This window comes from Lissotriton helveticus, chromosome 1_1, assembly GCF_964261635.1.
Source record: "Lissotriton helveticus chromosome 1_1, aLisHel1.1, whole genome shotgun sequence".
Classification (NCBI taxonomy): Eukaryota; Metazoa; Chordata; class Amphibia; order Caudata; family Salamandridae; genus Lissotriton; species Lissotriton helveticus.
The window spans coordinates 928663286-928680792 of NC_136057.1; the positions used below are offsets into that span (position 1 = coordinate 928663286).

Consider the following 17507-nt stretch of genomic DNA (forward strand, 5'->3'; position numbering starts at 1 on the left):
CAATTTCCTATACAGGGAAGGGGACATCTATTACTTCGGCTTTTCCCTTCTCCGAGATGTAGTGAGTATCTCTTACTTTTATAGCCAGTAAGTGAACGCACTTTGCATTGTTATTTTCATTTGCACTGCGTTGTTTGGGATCACCTTCTTACTTATAAATTGATCGAAGTATAACATTGCATTGAATATTTTCTGTTTGTGAAGAAATTAAAATAAAATTGTCCACTTGAGAAATGGAGCTAGCCACTTGGTGGTTAAAATTACTTGTTCCAAAGAAGTAGAGGTTCACACTTCCCCCTTCATGGACCACTGTTTTGCTTTATTATTCCATTCAGGTGGGACAGGTAGGTTCCTATTTTGATTTGATTTGATTTGATTTGTAGTTTTATAAAGCGCGCATATGCCCATGGGCGTCTTAGCGCTGAACAGAGAAGTATGAGCAGTACTGAGAGAGTAACATGGTTATTGTAAATTAAAGAGCCAGGTTTTTACCAACTTTCTGAAGGGCAGCAGGGAGGTACAGTTTTTGATGGCCTGGGTAAGACGGTTCCAATCCTTAGCTGCATGCAGTAGGAAGCTTCTGCCGCCCCACCTAACTTGTTTGAAGCGGGGAACCTGAATTAGTTTGGCTTGGGAGGAGCGCAGTTCTCTAATAGGAACATACGGTTTAAGATGCGTTCTGAGAAAATGTGATCGCAAGCCCTGCAGCGCCTTATATGTTAGACACAGCGATTTAAATTTTATTCGTTTCACTATCAGACGCCAATGTAAGATGTTCAGATGATGAGAGATGCGTTCTGATCTAGGAATGTTTAGTAGCAGCCTAGCTGCTGAGTTTTGCAAACGTTGAAGTTTTACCAAATCCTGGGTCTGCATCCCGGCATACAACGCATTCCCATAGTCAAGTCTTGATAGTGCTATTGTGGTGACCACCGTTTTTCGTGAGTCCAGCGGGATATAAGTTATTAATTTCCTGATCATTTTCAGTATGTACCACATGGTAGATGATAGTTTATTAACTTGGACTTCGATTTTTAACTTTCTCGACCGGCAAAGGGCAACTGCTGAGATTGGAGGGCCACCAATTTGGAGACCAAATTTCGATGCTGCTTCCCAGTATCATGACTTCACTTTTTGCTCCGTTCAGTTTCAAACAGTTTCTTTCCATCTATAGGCTGACCTGCTTCATATTTGTAGACACAGCATCTTTCCTTTACCACATTCCCCGTAAGCAGCACCATCTTGGGTCACCAAGCCTTGCTGAGTGCCCTGCTGATAAATTTAGCAATTCTTGAACGCTGCCAAAGGCATCAGGCTTTCTTCATTGATTATTTTTTTTTTGCCACAGGGACACATCAATTTAGACAGGATAAACCAGATTTACTATGATCCATTGGTAGAGGACACTCCACGTCCCCTTCCATTCCAAACTTGTTGACCATTAAAATGCATTGTTTATTTTCAGAAATGTTCCATGAATTTTTATTGTATTTAGTGAATAGAACCTAGATTTGAAAAAACAAGGAATCTGTGTTAAAGTATCCACCAGACAAAGAGTTATTGGAGGAAAGTAACTTAGTAAGTAGCTGAATAGGAATAACCAGAGAGCAAACCTACAGTAGAACGAATACATAACTGAAGTGCAGGTACTTGTGTGTATGAAGACATTCTGTATCTGTATGCTGCAATTACAGTTTATTGTTTTTCAGCTGGACCTTAGAAAAAGTGTTTGAGGAACTTCAAGCCACAGACAAAAAGGTATGTTTTGAACAGAGTTACACCTTAGGTTTTTGGCTTGCTGAATTTCTATCACACACTCATATTTTATTGTTTAAAAATATAACATTAGAAACTGTTTTAGAAATTTTAATTGAAGATGTGCTTAACATTCCAAACCGTAAAGGTCTTCAATCTTCAAGGTCAGGCGATTTCTCGGAATTGCTATTTTCATAGTGTCCCTGGCTTTAGTCATGGTCCATATAAATAAAAAAATATGTAAAAATTCCCCCTTTGTGACTGCAGACCCATGAATGTTCCATTTTACATGTGTCTCCATGTTCTGTGAAAAATGTGCCCTAAAAAGAAGTATCCTTATATTTAGTATAATTGTAATCCTTCTACCCATATTAAAATCCTTTTTTAAAGCTCAATACATTGTTGCTTTCTTTTATTTGGGGGGGTGTGGAGTGGGGAGGGGTGATAGTTTTGATGTCTCCTGGCCCTGCTTGTCCCTTAACCACATCACCCCACACGACTCTGCCTGTCACTTTGTCCCCCAAAAATTCCTTCAACCTTTCCCCCCAATATAGTTCCCATCGTCCACTGGAGTCCTGAAGTAGCCGGTTTGTCTTGGTCACCCAAAACACAAGGTCAGCTTCCAACATCTCCACAAAAACAAACTTTGAGTATTGTGTGGTATTCGTTTCTTAATCTTTTATCTGTATGTGGATGATTGCCATTTGTATAATTTTTTTGGGGGGTTTTATTATGACAAGAAGAGGCACTATTTTTTCCAGCTGTACAAGGATCACAAGTATTGTTCCTTGACTATCTAAACATTGGTCAAGTGTTTATTTGTATAAAGAAACTGTCTACTGAACCCCTCAACTACATTATTCAAAAAAGAAGTCAATGTGTTTTTAATGAACACATTTCTACCATAGAACCCAATGACTTCTATCCGGGCACCGATACAACGCATTGTCTGCACCCATGGTTGTTACTCTCCTGCTATGTTTTGCTATTAATTTATCAGCCTTTTCATGATTTACATTTTGTACTGTTAGCTTATGTTTGTTGTTTCTTCTACCTGTTTTTTCTTGCCTAACAATTTGTACAGCGCTCGGATAACATCAAGGGTCAAGGTTGCGCTGTTTAAAACTTTATAAATAAATAAGATAATGTTAACACCTACTATCCAGTCTCAGATCTACAGTTCCTTGAATGTTGCATTAATAACAAGCTCAGTTTAGTGGTGATCATGTTCTCAATGATTTCCAGTGTAGTCATACACTGAAAGTGCCATGCTGCAAATCGTTTATGTATTTTGCAATTTAAGCAGTCTTAACTACAGCTCACGTTGAGACATTGGTTACACTAACGCTTGGTTGTTTAATGACTGACTACATGGCAAGACTGAAAGGAGAAACCTTCGGTGCTGGATTTGGCACAGTTGCCGACTCCCAGTTTTTCTAGCCAGTGGGCCTGACCAGACACAAATCACAACCTTCACCTAGACTGTGCTGCTTTCTTTTGGGGGGAAAAAAATCCCACTATAGTTCCCCCTGGTTCCCCGGCAGTGCCTCAAGGAGCCTTGACGGCCTCCGACTGGACGTCATCCAGTGGCTTTAACCCCCACACAGGTCGACCTGTGCTGTCCACACTAACTGAACCTCTCCTTGCATCGCAAAAGAAGGTCTTCTTTTCAGAGAGCCATGCCCTTTTATCCATGAACGCAACTTGCCTTCTGTCCCATTATTTTTATTTTTTCAGGGAGGTGTTGCAAATGGTCATTGCAAGGCTCCTTGTTACTATTTTACAAAAGTTGTGTAAGATGGGCAGATCCTCTGCTGTGGAATAAATATGGTGCATTTAGTGGTGTTGTCCACCATCTTCTGCTACTCTTGGATGCACTCCACCAGGTTTTTATGGAGATGTCCAAGTGAACTTTACAGACATGCTCTTTCAGGCCACTTGTCTGTTTAGCGAGAAAGCTGATTCAGTCCTGGAGCATTTCAAGAAGGGATGGGCCACTCAATGCCTGATCCTACAGATTCCCTTCCCATGCATGCCAGTTACACCAGCAGTACCACAAGTTTAGAATATTCTTGAGGTCTGCTCTTTAATCAGCGCCGCGCACTTCAGCCTGTGTTGCTACCACTTGAACTCTTACAGGGGGAGTGGTGATACCATAGGCTGTTGTGAATGACAGCCTTATCCCCCCCAAACCCTTGGTCCACCAACCCCTGATAAAAATGTTTTGTTCTGCCATCGAGGGACCACATGCAGCTTTCCAGGACTTGCTGGACTCTTCCAGGGCTTGCTCCTCATTCCCCGTCCCTTCATACACCTTGTTCTGCATTTCTGGCATTTGCTCTTTTGAACAAGGGCTTCATGTTGTTGGTTCAAGAAAATGAGGAAGGGCAGAGCTGCTATTCACATTATTTTCTGATTCCCAAGAAAGACATCTGTATTTTCCCAGAGGCAACGCTGGATCTGCAATGGTGAGTGCTGGATCATCCTTTCTGTCCTTCACCAGCTGGTGACTGATGGTTCCTCCCTTGGGTTGGGTGGTAATCGTGAGCCTTTGGAGAGAAGAGGCATTTGATCTCCCTCAAATTGATCTTGTGAAAATAAGCCTCCTGAGGGCATCCAAGCCCTTTCTATTTGATCTGAAGCTACCCTTATGCACTGTCTCAGGTGTTGCAGTATTGGATATTCTGCTTTGGTAATGATTTAAAAGGGAAAGAATCTGAAGAAAGAAGTATGCATAAAAATATTGAGTTCCTTACTTTCTGTGTTCTTATTCCTGCTAGAGACTTATAACTGCAGAATCCTCCCCGGGTGAATTTTACCCTGGTGTCCGACTAGATCTGAAAACTTGCTGTTCCTTGCGTGTCGGCATGTGGCATATGCATATTGGCTACTCCTGTCCTTGTGTCAGCTCCATTCTTTGTGAACCTGCAGACGTGGATCCGTGGCTTATTCAAATCATGATCAATATTGTTCCCTCAGATTTTCTTAAAGTGTGCAGACAATGTCACCCCCTAAGACTACAGGATTTAATGGACAACCACAATGTATGTTTATGGCGCCTCATCTCCAAACGAATAAGAAGACCATCGGCTACTGTGAGGCCAAACTTTCCGCTGCCAAACTTTGGAGACTGAAAAAGACCCCTTCATTAAAGTCAAACACTGTGGCCATTGTCGAAGTCAGGGAGGCTGACGCGCTCCCGTGACCAGTTATCATCAAGATCACAAGCTCAGGGGAGTCGAGGAATTCCCTAAGGAAGCATAAGAAATCAAGCATGTCTCGTTGCTCAAAGCCAGACCATGCCCCAGGCACCTCTAGGCCATGGAATTGTGTCGTTGTTGATGATCATCAATATCATGTGGACAATAATTTTGATGATCTCCAGGAAGCCAGTGGCCTTGACACCTCCCCAGACAATGGCCTTGCCTCACCTAATCCCACTATGACTACTGAATAGTCCCCCTCCTTCTCCACCGTATTGCGGAGTGAGACAGACACACTTGACCTCATTCTGCCAGCACAAGAATTCAAGACTACTCTCCCGACAGAGGCTCTTAACCCAGCTTCATCTACTCAGGAGCCTCTGCTTCCCTGTAATGAGGCTTTAACTGATGTTCTGGAGAGCACCTATGATGTTCTGGCGATCACCTTGTCAAAACCAGGATCTTGCCCTCCAGTGAATAGACAGGTGGTGAATGGCACAGGCCTTATCCTGTAGGTCCAGACTTTCTATTGCAACATCACACTTTTCAGAGTTTCGCCATCCAAACATATACAAGCCACTTGAACCCTATTGACATTGTTGGTCTTTTTCATCAATGTGCCACAGTCACATCTGACTCCTTCACAGAGGTTCCCCTTCATTGGAGCCATCCTGGATAAAGTGTTCCTCCAAGCCATCCCTCTGCCTAATTGAGTCCAGGATATAGTCCAGATGCATCAACCTTTGACCAGGGTCTCCGTGACTTTTGAGACTCTTGGCCTCCGGCATCCTGCTTGTGGACCACACCAGGCTGCACATCGATGTTGCAGTGAGAGCTGAAGTCTCAGTAGCTCAGCACCCAGGGGACTTGTCCAAGTCCACACTAGTGTCAAAGGAAACTGCGAAAGATCTGCAGTGGTGGCTGCTTCACCTCAATTGGACTGGTGGCAGACCCCTCACCCAGAGGTAACTGTTGCAACTCTGATGCATTGTTGCTGTGTTGGGGATGTCATTCGGGAGGAGTGGAGATCAGGGGACTCAGCAGAAGCACGATTTCACATCAGCTTGCTTGAGTTGTGAGAACTGGTATTGGTTCTTGCCAACAGCACGACTGCAATGCAGTACAGCAACAAACAGGGTGGGTGGGGCACGGGTGCTGTGCCTGGAGACTTTAGGTCTCTGGAAGTGGCTGATCTATCAGGACATCTCCTTAATCGCCCAACACTTGGAGTGATCTCAAAGGCTGACAATCTCAGCTGACGTTGCCTAGCGGATCACAAATGGCATCTACAAGTGGTGGTGACTTAGGGCATCTTCCAGCATTGGGTAGAACTCTGTCTCGATCTGTTTTCCACCGAAGTGTCAAAACCTTTGTGCATTGGATTTCTGAAGGTAGACCTCCCTAGGAGAATCCCTCCACCTGCATTGGTGATTGGGACTCTCCTATATGCGATTTTGCCTCTACCTCTCAAACTCAGAGTACTGAAAAAGATCAGGAAAGACCGGGCCAGGAACTTCTGGCAATGAGTATCTGCCTTCCAATTCAGCTTCCTCTTCGGGGGAAACGTCTGGCATAGCTGCAAGTCCTGATTCTGCACCAGAGCCAGCATAAGCTAAACCTCTATTTATGAAAATTGAGTGGCAACAGTTGATGGATTTCAATCTTCCTCCCAAAGAGGTTTGTGACATTCTGGCTGCCAGACACCCTTCCACGAAAACTGTATGTACAGGGCACTAGGAGAAGTTTCTTCCTTGGTATTTCCTCCACCATTATCAACCCTTGGAAGCAAGCTTGTAAGACTTACTTCTGTTCTTCATTAGCCCAGTTTGGCCTTGCTGTAGCTGCAGTTAAAGGTTATTTGTCGACCTTTTCTGCCTTTCTACGTTTACTGTGTCAGCAAACCTCTTAAAGTCACCCTTTGTAATGAGTTTTCTGAGGGGGTGATCCACATGTTCCCATCAACATCTTATGTGATGCTGCTGTGGGACCTTAGTTTGGTTCTCACTAATCTACTGTGCACTCTATTCGAACCTATGTATAGTTGTCATTTACATCTCTTGACAAACAAGACTGTGTTCCTTATCGCTATAACCTCTGCCAGGCGAGTAAGTGAACTATAGTCTTTGTGTACCCTACAGTTCTACATTTTTCCTACACCAACTGGTCTTCCGGACAAATGTGGCATGCCTGCTGAAGGTAGGCACCCCCTTCCATATAGGGCAGTGCATCGCCGTTCCAACTTTGTGTTCCACCTCACCCCTCTAAGGAAGCAGACCAGCTTCACAGACTTAATCTAAAGATGGCCTTCAGTTTTTAGATTGATTGGATCAAAGATAACTTACAGGATGGCCAGCTTTACTTTTGTTCTTCTGGACCAAATAATTGCAAATTGATGAAACCGAAAACTATTTCCTGATGAATTGTGTTCTGCATCAAGTTCTGGTATGGCTAGCTAAAAAGCCGTCCCCAGAAGGCTTGTGCACTCCTTTTCCCAGAGCAAAGGCTGCAAAAATTGCCCTGGCATGTACCGTGCCGGTCATGGATATTTGCCAGGCTGCTACATCTGTGTCCTGCCACATGGTCATCGAGCATTATTGCCTTGACAGCCAGGTTTAGTGGGGCAGGCCCTTTGAATATCTGTCCTACAGGATTTCGTGGTTTGAGCCTTGACACGTACCCACCACCTAGGGGGCTTTGGTATCTATTCACAAGGTGAGGGTTTGCACGTTAGAAGAACAAGTTACCAACCTACGGTAACACCTTATTCTCGGCTAGACTCTCTCTAACTGCAGATTCCTCACCGGCTTCAAGCTACTCCTGAGACTGTGGGGTGAACTCAAATAGTCCATTATACCATTCCAATCTATAAAGTGTGCACACTGCCATACTCTGAATTCAATGACTCCGAATCCATTGACACGGACGAAGGTCAGAAAGAAACCAACAATAGTGCAGGGGGGTGTGTGTGTGTGTGTGTGTGTGTGTGTGTGTGTGTCCCTTCCTTCCTTCCTTCCTTCCTTCCTTCCTTCCTTCCTTCCTTCCTTCCTGCGGTCGCCAGTAGGTAGTTATAGTTAGGATTGTTTTCCATAGGAAATCTGCAACATTCTATTGGGAATAACTTTGGCGCCGGTGGACGAATCTTCGCGAATTTCTCAAAGAAGATGGTCTGCTCCTTCCCTGAAAGTTTGGGGGGGATTTGTCAAGTGGGGCCTGAGATAAAAGGGGGGTCCCAAAACGTGTTTTTCCCATGTTAATTTCCATAGGGCGGTTGGACTCACTTTTAGCCCGAACGGCTGAATGGATTTCCACCAAACTTGGCAAAGTTGTAGGGACTGGTAGCCCGATGTGCCTTTGCTATGTCTCAAGATATGTGCTCCAGAGGATTTTGAGTAATTTAGGTTAAAAAAAAAATATATATCTCTATAAGCGCGCACCGGGCGCATAACGCGAGTTCGCGAGCGGAAAGGTGATTGGCTCTCGGGTGTCTGTGAACATTCCAAACAGTCTGGAGCGGCCGCCATCTTGTGTCTCGGTAGGATCGAGACACAAGAGGAGGCAAAAACAAAGGGGGAAATGACCATAAGGGGGCAGGGTGGACCCCCCCTGACCCCCTAGGTTTGATGTGGGGGGCCATAAAAGGGCCCCGCGGGGCAAAAAAAAAAATCATTTTTTTTTTATCTTCGCGGGGGGAGCGCCCGGTACGCGCACCGGGGAGCGTACCATGGGGAAAACCCAGTGAAACAGTAAAATAATAATTTAAAGTGCTTAGAGGTAGGGTAGCTCTGAATAGAGTTGTTGTGTTGTGTGGGTGATTTAAGTACCAACATGTAGGTACCAATGCAGAGTCTTAAATTCAATGTACACCTTCTTTTCTGTAGATATCTTGCATGTTGTTACAGAAGTTATTGTGGTATATGGAATCCATACCATAGTCTGTCAGGAAAGCAGAAACAGATCCTTTAAGGACTCCCTGAGAAGGCCTAGGGGATCATGGGTAGTCTACCCTGCTCCCTTATGATGTTTTAAAATTGCACAGTATACTGTAAGTCTCACTTTATATTATAATCATTTTGGTACTACTTCATGAATTACATATAAAAATGAATAATGTTTGAGACAATTTTTAATTATTAAAAAAACATTTATTGGTTAGAATTTTCATAGTTTAATAAAACTTCCAGCATCAGATGATCTGGAATCTCCTCAAAATTGCATGCTTCAATATCTTGTAAACAGTCAATAAATTGTTGGTCCAGAGACTCATCCATAAAATACTCGTCAACATAATCTTCAAGAACAATCTCTTCATCGGTAATTTCGAAAGAAATATTGTTGATTTCTTGTTCTCCTTCCATTTCCTTGCTGTAAATTACATAAAAAATAACTATATCAGTAGGGTTAGGGCACTGTTGGGTTTAAGTTCAGAGAGGTACTTCTGAGTTTTTAACAGTGAAGTTATCTTTGGCCAGTGTATGGTATCAGGAAGGAAGTAGAAATATTAAAAAGTGTATGTGAGGAAGCCGAAGTAAATTCATAATTATACCAGAGAAGCCTAACTTAATCTATAACTATAATAGAGAAGCCTATCGTAATCTATAACTATAACAGAGGGACAGTAAATAACTATCAGAAAACGTTTTTACAAATTAACTTAAAGTGCCCCTTACAAATTAACAACTTACCTTATATAAAGGTGATGAAGATAAATGAGAAAATCCTTTAAAGATGTACCTCAGGTAGTTGTAGTCAAAATGGCAGTTTTCCCTCTCATTTTTCATTTATATTCATGTACATAACCAATCAAATGTCAGGAAATAAAAGTAGAAAATGAAAGTAACATTTTAATTGGTTGTAAATTCTAACACTTCATATGTGCGTTTGTCATTTCATTTACCTCAGGATATTTAGACAGGGCTACAGCCCAAATGGCTCAATGGTATTCCATCAAATTTGGGAAAATGGTAGGGACTGGTATGTAGTAGGACCTATTCTATATTTGGTGAAAGTCTCTACAGTGGTTTTCATGTAAATTAACTTTTACATTTTTTTGGGAGCCGTACCGGTGCGCGCCCCGGTACGCGTACCGGCAGCGCAACGGGAGTCCTCCATCTTGTGTTTCGGTAGATTTGAGACACAAGATGGAGGACAAACAGCGTTGGAAATGGTTAAAAGGGGGCACGGTAGACACCCCCTGACACCCTAGGTTTTCTGAGGGGTGCTTAGGAGGCCCATATAGGCGAGAGAAAAAAAAATTAAAATTTTTCGCGGGGGGAGCGCCCGGTACGCGTACCGGGGAGCGTACTTTGGTGAAAAACAGTGAAAAAAGTTAGAGTAAAGTAATCATTTTGAGTGATGAGAGGTAGGGTAGCTCACTCCTTTATTTTTTTTAATTTTTTTTTTAGGGTGCGCGCCCCGGTACGCGTACCGGTGCGCGTACCCTGGAAAAAAAAGAATGACAGTTTTTTAAAAATGTAGTTTATTTTTTTATAAATTTGAGGTAGTTCTAAAAAGAACTGTTTTTTTTAATTCTTTTTGTTTTATATTTTTTTATTGTTTTTTTTAACATATTTTACTTTTTTGGGATTTTCTGAACAGTTTTATATTTTTTTTGTATTTTTTATGGGGAGAAACAAAAAACAGGGAATTGTAAATGGCTCAACTGGAGCATTAAAAAAACCAGGAAAAAATTAATGTTTCTTCGGGCACTTGTGGTGATCCCAAGCACGGGTGATAAGTGTAATGCTTTGCTCACCATAGCATATTGTCCCTCCACAAAATATGCAAACCATTTTAAAATTGGAAAACTTGGATTGAATGTTTGGGATCATCTCCCTTGCCTCTGGACCCGATGGGGTGGGTTCTTTATTTTGGGAGGTGCTGGCAGAAGATTGGGCAGGGTTTCTGGCCAGTTCCCTGACCTCTGCCCTAGCATAGTTATTAGGGTGCCGGCGTTGCATGTGCCGAATCATGGTGTTGTTGCCAAAAGAGTATTTTTTGCTAGGGTTCCCCCTTGAAAGTTGAAAGCCACAGATTAAACAGGTCTGCTTTGGTGCATTAACTTTCTTCTTGTCCTTTGGGATGGAAAAAAACTGCCAGATAAAGTGCTCCTTTGGCTTATATGGGGTAGTATCTTCTGGTAGGAACCTCCACTCCTCCTCCTCATCCTCCTCCTCCTCATCCTCCTCCTCCTCTGCTTCCTCTTCTTGTTCTCCACCACTGTGGTGTTGTGGTGGTCCTTGTGGTGGTGGTGGTGCAGATGCTCCTGCAGCTGCTGCTACTGTAGCCATTTTTCAGACAAATAGGTACAGAGAGGTCTTTCAACAGGTCTTCCTCACTCAAAGTACAAAGTGAGAATGAGGAAAATAGGTGGGGGCTTTCATCATTTGGAAAACATAACTGTCCTGAACCAATGAAAAGTGTTACTTTCAGGTCACATGACTCGGGCCTTCATCATTTGGAAACCAAAACTGATCTGAACCAATGATAAGCGTTATTTTCAGGTCACATGACCCGACGCGCAGCGTAAGCACATCAGGACGTTGCGCGATTGTATACGTTCAGGCGCTTCCGGGTGCGTTTACGCCGTGCGTCATAAGACGCATCACGCGGCTACGCGATACGTCGCGATGATGTTTTCGTTCACGGCAATAGCGCTAACGGGACGCTCACCGGGGCGCGCCGCAACACTGCGCTCACCGGTGAGCGCATCGGTACGCGCCCCGGGAGCGCTCTGGGGCAAAAAAAAAAATTAAACATAAAAAAATAGTATTACATAATTATACAATATAAAATTCATTATAAAAAATATTACATTTCATACCTATAGAGATTTGCTATTAAAAAACCTATGAAATTCACTGAAAAAACCATAGGTTTCACACCAGTTATAGTTAGAAATTAGCATTTAAAAAACCTATTAAATTCACTGAAAAAACCATAGGTTTCACACCAGTTATAGTTAGCTGGAAATTTTACTCGCATAAAACCATTGAGATTCCCACGTTATAGTTAGCTGGACTCACTATAACCTGCGTGTGCAATGCACTGCTGATGACGTCACATATTACATCACTCATGACATGGTCAGTGACATCACTCATGACATCTCAAATGACATTAGTGAATATTTATATATTTAGAGACTTATGCACTCACCGCAGATGCACGCTCTGACAAACCCAGTGAGCCAGTGAAGCTGCTACTGAGAGACTCAATGAGATACTCACACACCCACTCTTAGACTGACTCAAACACTGATCCCTTCGGATGCACTTCCACTTTTTGCTGGTTATGAAAAGAAAAGAAAAAAACTGAAGAATCCTATTATCTGCGTTTGTGTAGGCTTACTATGTTGTCTGTTTTTACTTTGGAGAAAAAAGTACTGTTGGACAGTGGCTCTGAAGTGTGCATCCAGTTTGTAAGTATTTATTTAATCAAGGTGGCATAAATAACACACAGGGTCTTGGGCACAGATATATATGTCATAATAAAATGTATTTTCAGAAGGTGTGGAATCTGCAGTTAGAGACTGTACCAGAAAAGGCATTACCAAAGGTAAGTAACTTGTTCTTATGCTGGATACTCTACCTGCCCAATCCTTTTAATCTCGTCTAACTCATCTACCCCTGAGGTTATCGAAAAAAGAAATGGTAACTGAGATCTTATGCGGGTGGAACCTGATTTACAGATGAAGTGGAGGTGCCACCTATCTGCATACATAGCCTTGATTGTTCTTTCAGAACTTTGTATATCACTTTGCACCTATTAATACAGGCCTATTTCCCGTTTTTATTTTGATTGGTCCTTTATTTTGCACTTTGCTCTATGTGACTTTTATGCTCGATTTAAAACATTAACAAATAATTTTGCACTGTTGTGTATCGCGTAGGTAGGAGAATTCCTGGTAACTGCATATTTATGCTACACCCGCTCATGGGCACATACATACATGTGTTCTCACTGTGCCTGTACTTACACTGTCTTGGAGTGGTCACGCTTGATTGAGGTACATATTACCAAAGGGAGACTACAACGTTTGCAGTGGTACATTTCCAAAGCCCTCATACCTTTGGACATTGAGGCAAAGGTGTGATACTATACCAGTGAATGAACCTTACACTAGGGATTGTCTGGGAAAAAAACTTGCACCCAACCACCACTTGTAGACGTCTCAACTTCTGCACTAAACTGCAGTCATTTCTATAACCTGGACCTTCAGGGAAGGTAGAAAACCCCTTGAATATGGAAGGTTCATTTGAAAAGTGGCCATAGTCCTCTCGCTGACTTATGGCAAATGTAGTTTCTTTTCAGAAGCAACCTCTTGTGTTGCGTAAGAGCGTATTAGTGATTGAGCACTGACTTTTTGTTCCTTTTTGGTGAAGATGTGGGCTTTTATGACAATAGCAGCATAAACTGTTACTGAGAGCATATTGTACTTTTAATTGTGAATTTGAATGAAGACCGTAAAATCTTGCGACATCTCATTTGTAAATCATTTTTATTGTTAGTTGAAACTATGCATCTTGCGAGGCAACAACCCATGGAAGTCTAGCATATTTTTAGATGCACAGCAATGCAGAACGTTTGTATTTCCATGTCTGCTAAGGACCTCTCTTGTAATCTAAGTCTGTATTTTTCCATCTTCATTATTGCTTCGTTTTGTGCACATACAAGGGTATGGAGTTTGGCCAGACTGAGCTCTAATTAATTTCTCAGTAGTGCCTCAGAATAAATATCTGGTTTAATGCCAGAGTGCAGTAAGCCAAAGATTAATTGTGGTTTTTTGTAATTGTGATTGTTCTTCAAATCAATAAAATTATGTGCATCCCTCTCGCTCGTGTCACTAGAAGGAAGTTTTTTCACCATGAGATCACCTGCAAATACCTATGCCAGTCTCCTCGTAGAGATGCATCTAGAAATGCATAGTGAATGCTCATGGCAGCTTAATGCTCGCACAGTCTGTGACTTGCTGCAATTGTGGAATATCTTTACAATTCTAAGATATTATAAATACACATTTTTAGCTGTTCCAGAAACTGTTACCTTTAGTAACACTGCTCAGGGTGTCGTGTAAATAACTTGGTTTTCATAGCCGATCTGAATTTATGTGCATCATGTTACACATGGATGTGGACCTGTACATTCTTCCACAGGTCTAGCAGAACAAGCGTTTTGCCTGATACAGTTAGAATCCTGATGATCATGGTAGATTAGTGTTGTAGATGTTATCCTTCTCAAACGCAACAGACCTGCAATTTTGTCAATCAGAGAGCTGGTAACTTTGTTGAATATGCACCTATGTATAATGCAAGGGAAGGTGAATTAAACATTGCTCTTGCCTTTTAAGTAAAGTAGACCACTTTTGATATCTGGCAATGGAACCCTTCTTCTCTGACCAGTAATCAATCTAACAAGTGTTGTTATTTAAAAAATGTTATCAACAGCGTGAGCACTAAACCTTTAGTCAGGCAAAGTAATGCTATTAGGTATATTCAAGTCTGACTTTGACCTCTGCCCCCATTATTCTACTTTTTGAAACTGGGTGTATAAAGTGTATTAATGTTGTAATCTCTCCAGGTAGAAATTGTTTTGATACATTTGACCTGTTTCATAGAACAATGTTCTCCTAGATCAAAACCCATGATTTTGACTTGACTCCATAGTCTGTTCTCTTAACTGAACAGTGGAGGATTTATTTTTTAAGACAACCTTACCTCATGGTTTTGAAAACAATTACATATCTTTTTCATTTTAGTTTCAGCAGATTACTATGCCTCCAGCATGTTTAATATAAAGTTGCAGCTAGGTAATTTGATTGGATAACTAACTGAATGATTGACTATTGAGGACATGAGCTTAAGACTGAAACTGAAGATGCCATCCTTCATTGTTTGAGAAAACGAGGCATGTTTCCACTGGACAGCCCAAGGGATAAAGGAGAGCCCCGAAAGAACCCTTCATCTGTTCTTAGAGGGATTCAACAGGAAGCAAACTAGTCTCACTGCTTTTGCCTATTGAGTGAAGAATAAGCTTAACCAGGCCAGTACATCTTGTACCATACGAGCCGCTGTCTAGAGCCCTTGAAGAAGGAGGCCTTAAATCCCACATTACCTCCTCGTTAGTCTTCCTTGCCACATGACTAACAACATGAGATTCAGCTCCACACCAGAACCCTCCAAAGCAAAAACAAGTCTGCATCCCATGCCTCCCATCCCTTCCCAATATGGCCGACCCAATACACCTTTGACCTCTATAAGAGGCGGGCCGGCCAACCCTTCAGCCTGTTTTTTTTGTTCTGCGATGCAGTTCCTCCAGAGTACAGGGAAGTGGGACGAGGTTCTGCTCCAGCGAGTCCTGGGGCCCTGGGATGAGGCCCTGCTCTAGCGGGCTCAGTCACTGGTTCCCTCACCTTCTGTCCCTCGCACTTGTGGTCTGCTCAGCGCTCCCACCCCCACCTTGTGACTAATGCCCTGCTATAGTGGGCTCTGGTGTTTGGGCAATGCCATTTGGCGGCGCGTCTCTATAGGCTCTGGCGGGGAGTGGTTCCAGCCCTGCTCACGGGGCGGCTGCGAGCTTGTCACTGTTGTACCTGAAAGCGCGAGGGTCCCCTGCCCCCTCTTCAGAACAAATTTTATTGTGCTGTTGAAGAGTTACAGAAAACATACAGCGTCCCGAGTCCGGGGAGGCTGCGAGCATGAAGGCAAAAATCACATTATGGGACAATTCAAGCAGCTATATAAACACAAACACTAGCCCCAACGCCCTCCCCCCAGCACCCCCCTAGGTTCCCACCCGAGGTCCCCCCCACCCCACCCCCTGCACAGCGTCAAATTAGACCATACATAGAATCTAATATAGTAGATGAAGTGTGGAACCCTCCTCACTCGGGCACAATGTCCAAATGTCCTTCCCCCGGTCCATCACATGCTGGCGGCTCCAGCCAGAGCCCCCTGTACTCAGCCCAGCGTTTCCAAATTTTGTAATGTTTCTTGGGGCAACCCCGGGCCTCAAATATCGGGCGTTCCAGGCCCATCGAATAGTCCAGCCCCTTCTTCCACACACCCAACAGGGGAGCCTTGGGGTCCTTCCAGGCACGGGCCACATCCCTCTTGGCCACCACAAGACCCATCAGCAGCAAGTGGCGCTTATAAACATTTCCTCCCACCTGTTCCAGGACATGAAGGAGGCCTAACTTTGGTGTGCGAGGAAGGTCCCAGCCCAGTACCTCAGACAAACAATTCCAGACACCCGTCCAAAACTTCCGCAGGCCCTCACATGCCCAGACAGTATGCAGGAACGTTCCAGTCTCCTTACCACACCTCAAACAGATGGGAGATGCAATCAAGCCCGCCTTCCATAGCCTTTCCCTAGTGTAGTATGCTCTATGTAAGTATTTAAACTGTATAAATCGTAGCCGGACTGCTATGGCCGCTCCCCTGGGAGTTTCGAGTGCCTCCCTCCAGTCTTCCTCCTCAAATGCTCCTAGATCGCGTTCCCACTTGGTCCGCAGAGAGTCCAGGGGTGTCGAGCAATGCGTAACCAACGTTTGGTATATGGACGAGATTTTCTTGGACTCCAATTCTCCCATGAAGACCTTCGCCTCCAGGGGGCTGAACTCGGGCAACGAGTCCAGACCTCGCAGGGTAGGGGCGAGGGCGTGACGAAGCTGCAGATATTTAAAAAATTGGGTCTGAGGCATGTCGTATTCCTCGCGCAGGTCCTGGAACGATTTAAGAGTCGTACCCCGGACCACATGACCCACGGCCGAGATACCGATCGCATCCCAGCCTCGGAAACCCTGCAGGGACATCAACTCCGGCAGCTGCCCGTTCTGCCACAACGGGGTCTCCCTCGTCAATCTGTTCCACCACCCCATTCTACGGAGCGCGCCGCGCCATATGCGGAACACGGTTTGTGTGACCGCCGGGAGCCTCCTCCTTTTAACCGCTGAATACAGGATCGTGTGCAGCGTGTCGGGGTCCATCAGGAAGCGCTCCAGGGCGTAGGTAGGGTCACTCCGCTCCCCATACCACCATTCGTTAAGCACCAAGAGGTGGGAAGCTTGGTAGTAGGACAAGACGTCCGAAGTCGCCAGTCCACCACAATATGTGGACAAAAAGCATGTGCGGAGCGCCACTCTCGCCGCCCCCCCCGCCCAGAGGAAAGTACCAAGTGTCGAGTTCACCAGTCTGAACCACCGCGGTGGTATAGGGTACGGATGATTTTGTAGCTGATATAAGAGGCGCGGAAGGGCCACCATTTTAAAGATGGCCGACCGGCCATAGATGTTCAAGGGCATGCGGGACCACGTAGTCATGTCGGATCGGATACGCTCCCACACCGGCACGATGTTACGCGCCCAGGAGACTCCTGGAATGTCTGTTAGAAATATCCCTAGGTACTTAAGTCCGCCTCTCGCTTCCTGCAGTGCCCCGGCCCAGGGCCCCAGGTCTCGGCGCTCCCCAAGCACCCACAGCTGTGATTTGCGTACGTTCAGGCGAAGGCCTGACACCTCCCCGAAGACACGCATGATGTCGAGGACTCGTGGTC

The 17507-nt window shown here is 44.1% G+C and overlaps 1 protein-coding gene across 3 annotated transcripts in view; it reads left to right on the forward strand.

The window, feature by feature from the left end:
* NUP107 (nucleoporin 107) overlaps positions 1–17507 on the forward strand; it is a 547946-nt gene that overhangs the window by 280900 nt on the left and 249539 nt on the right. For all 3 annotated transcript variants that reach the window (XM_078676641.1, XM_078676632.1, XM_078676648.1), the window contains exon 17: positions 1710–1758. In XM_078676641.1, the coding sequence (XP_078532767.1) occupies positions 1710–1758 (49 nt within the window). The remainder of the gene's footprint in view (positions 1–1709; positions 1759–17507) is intronic.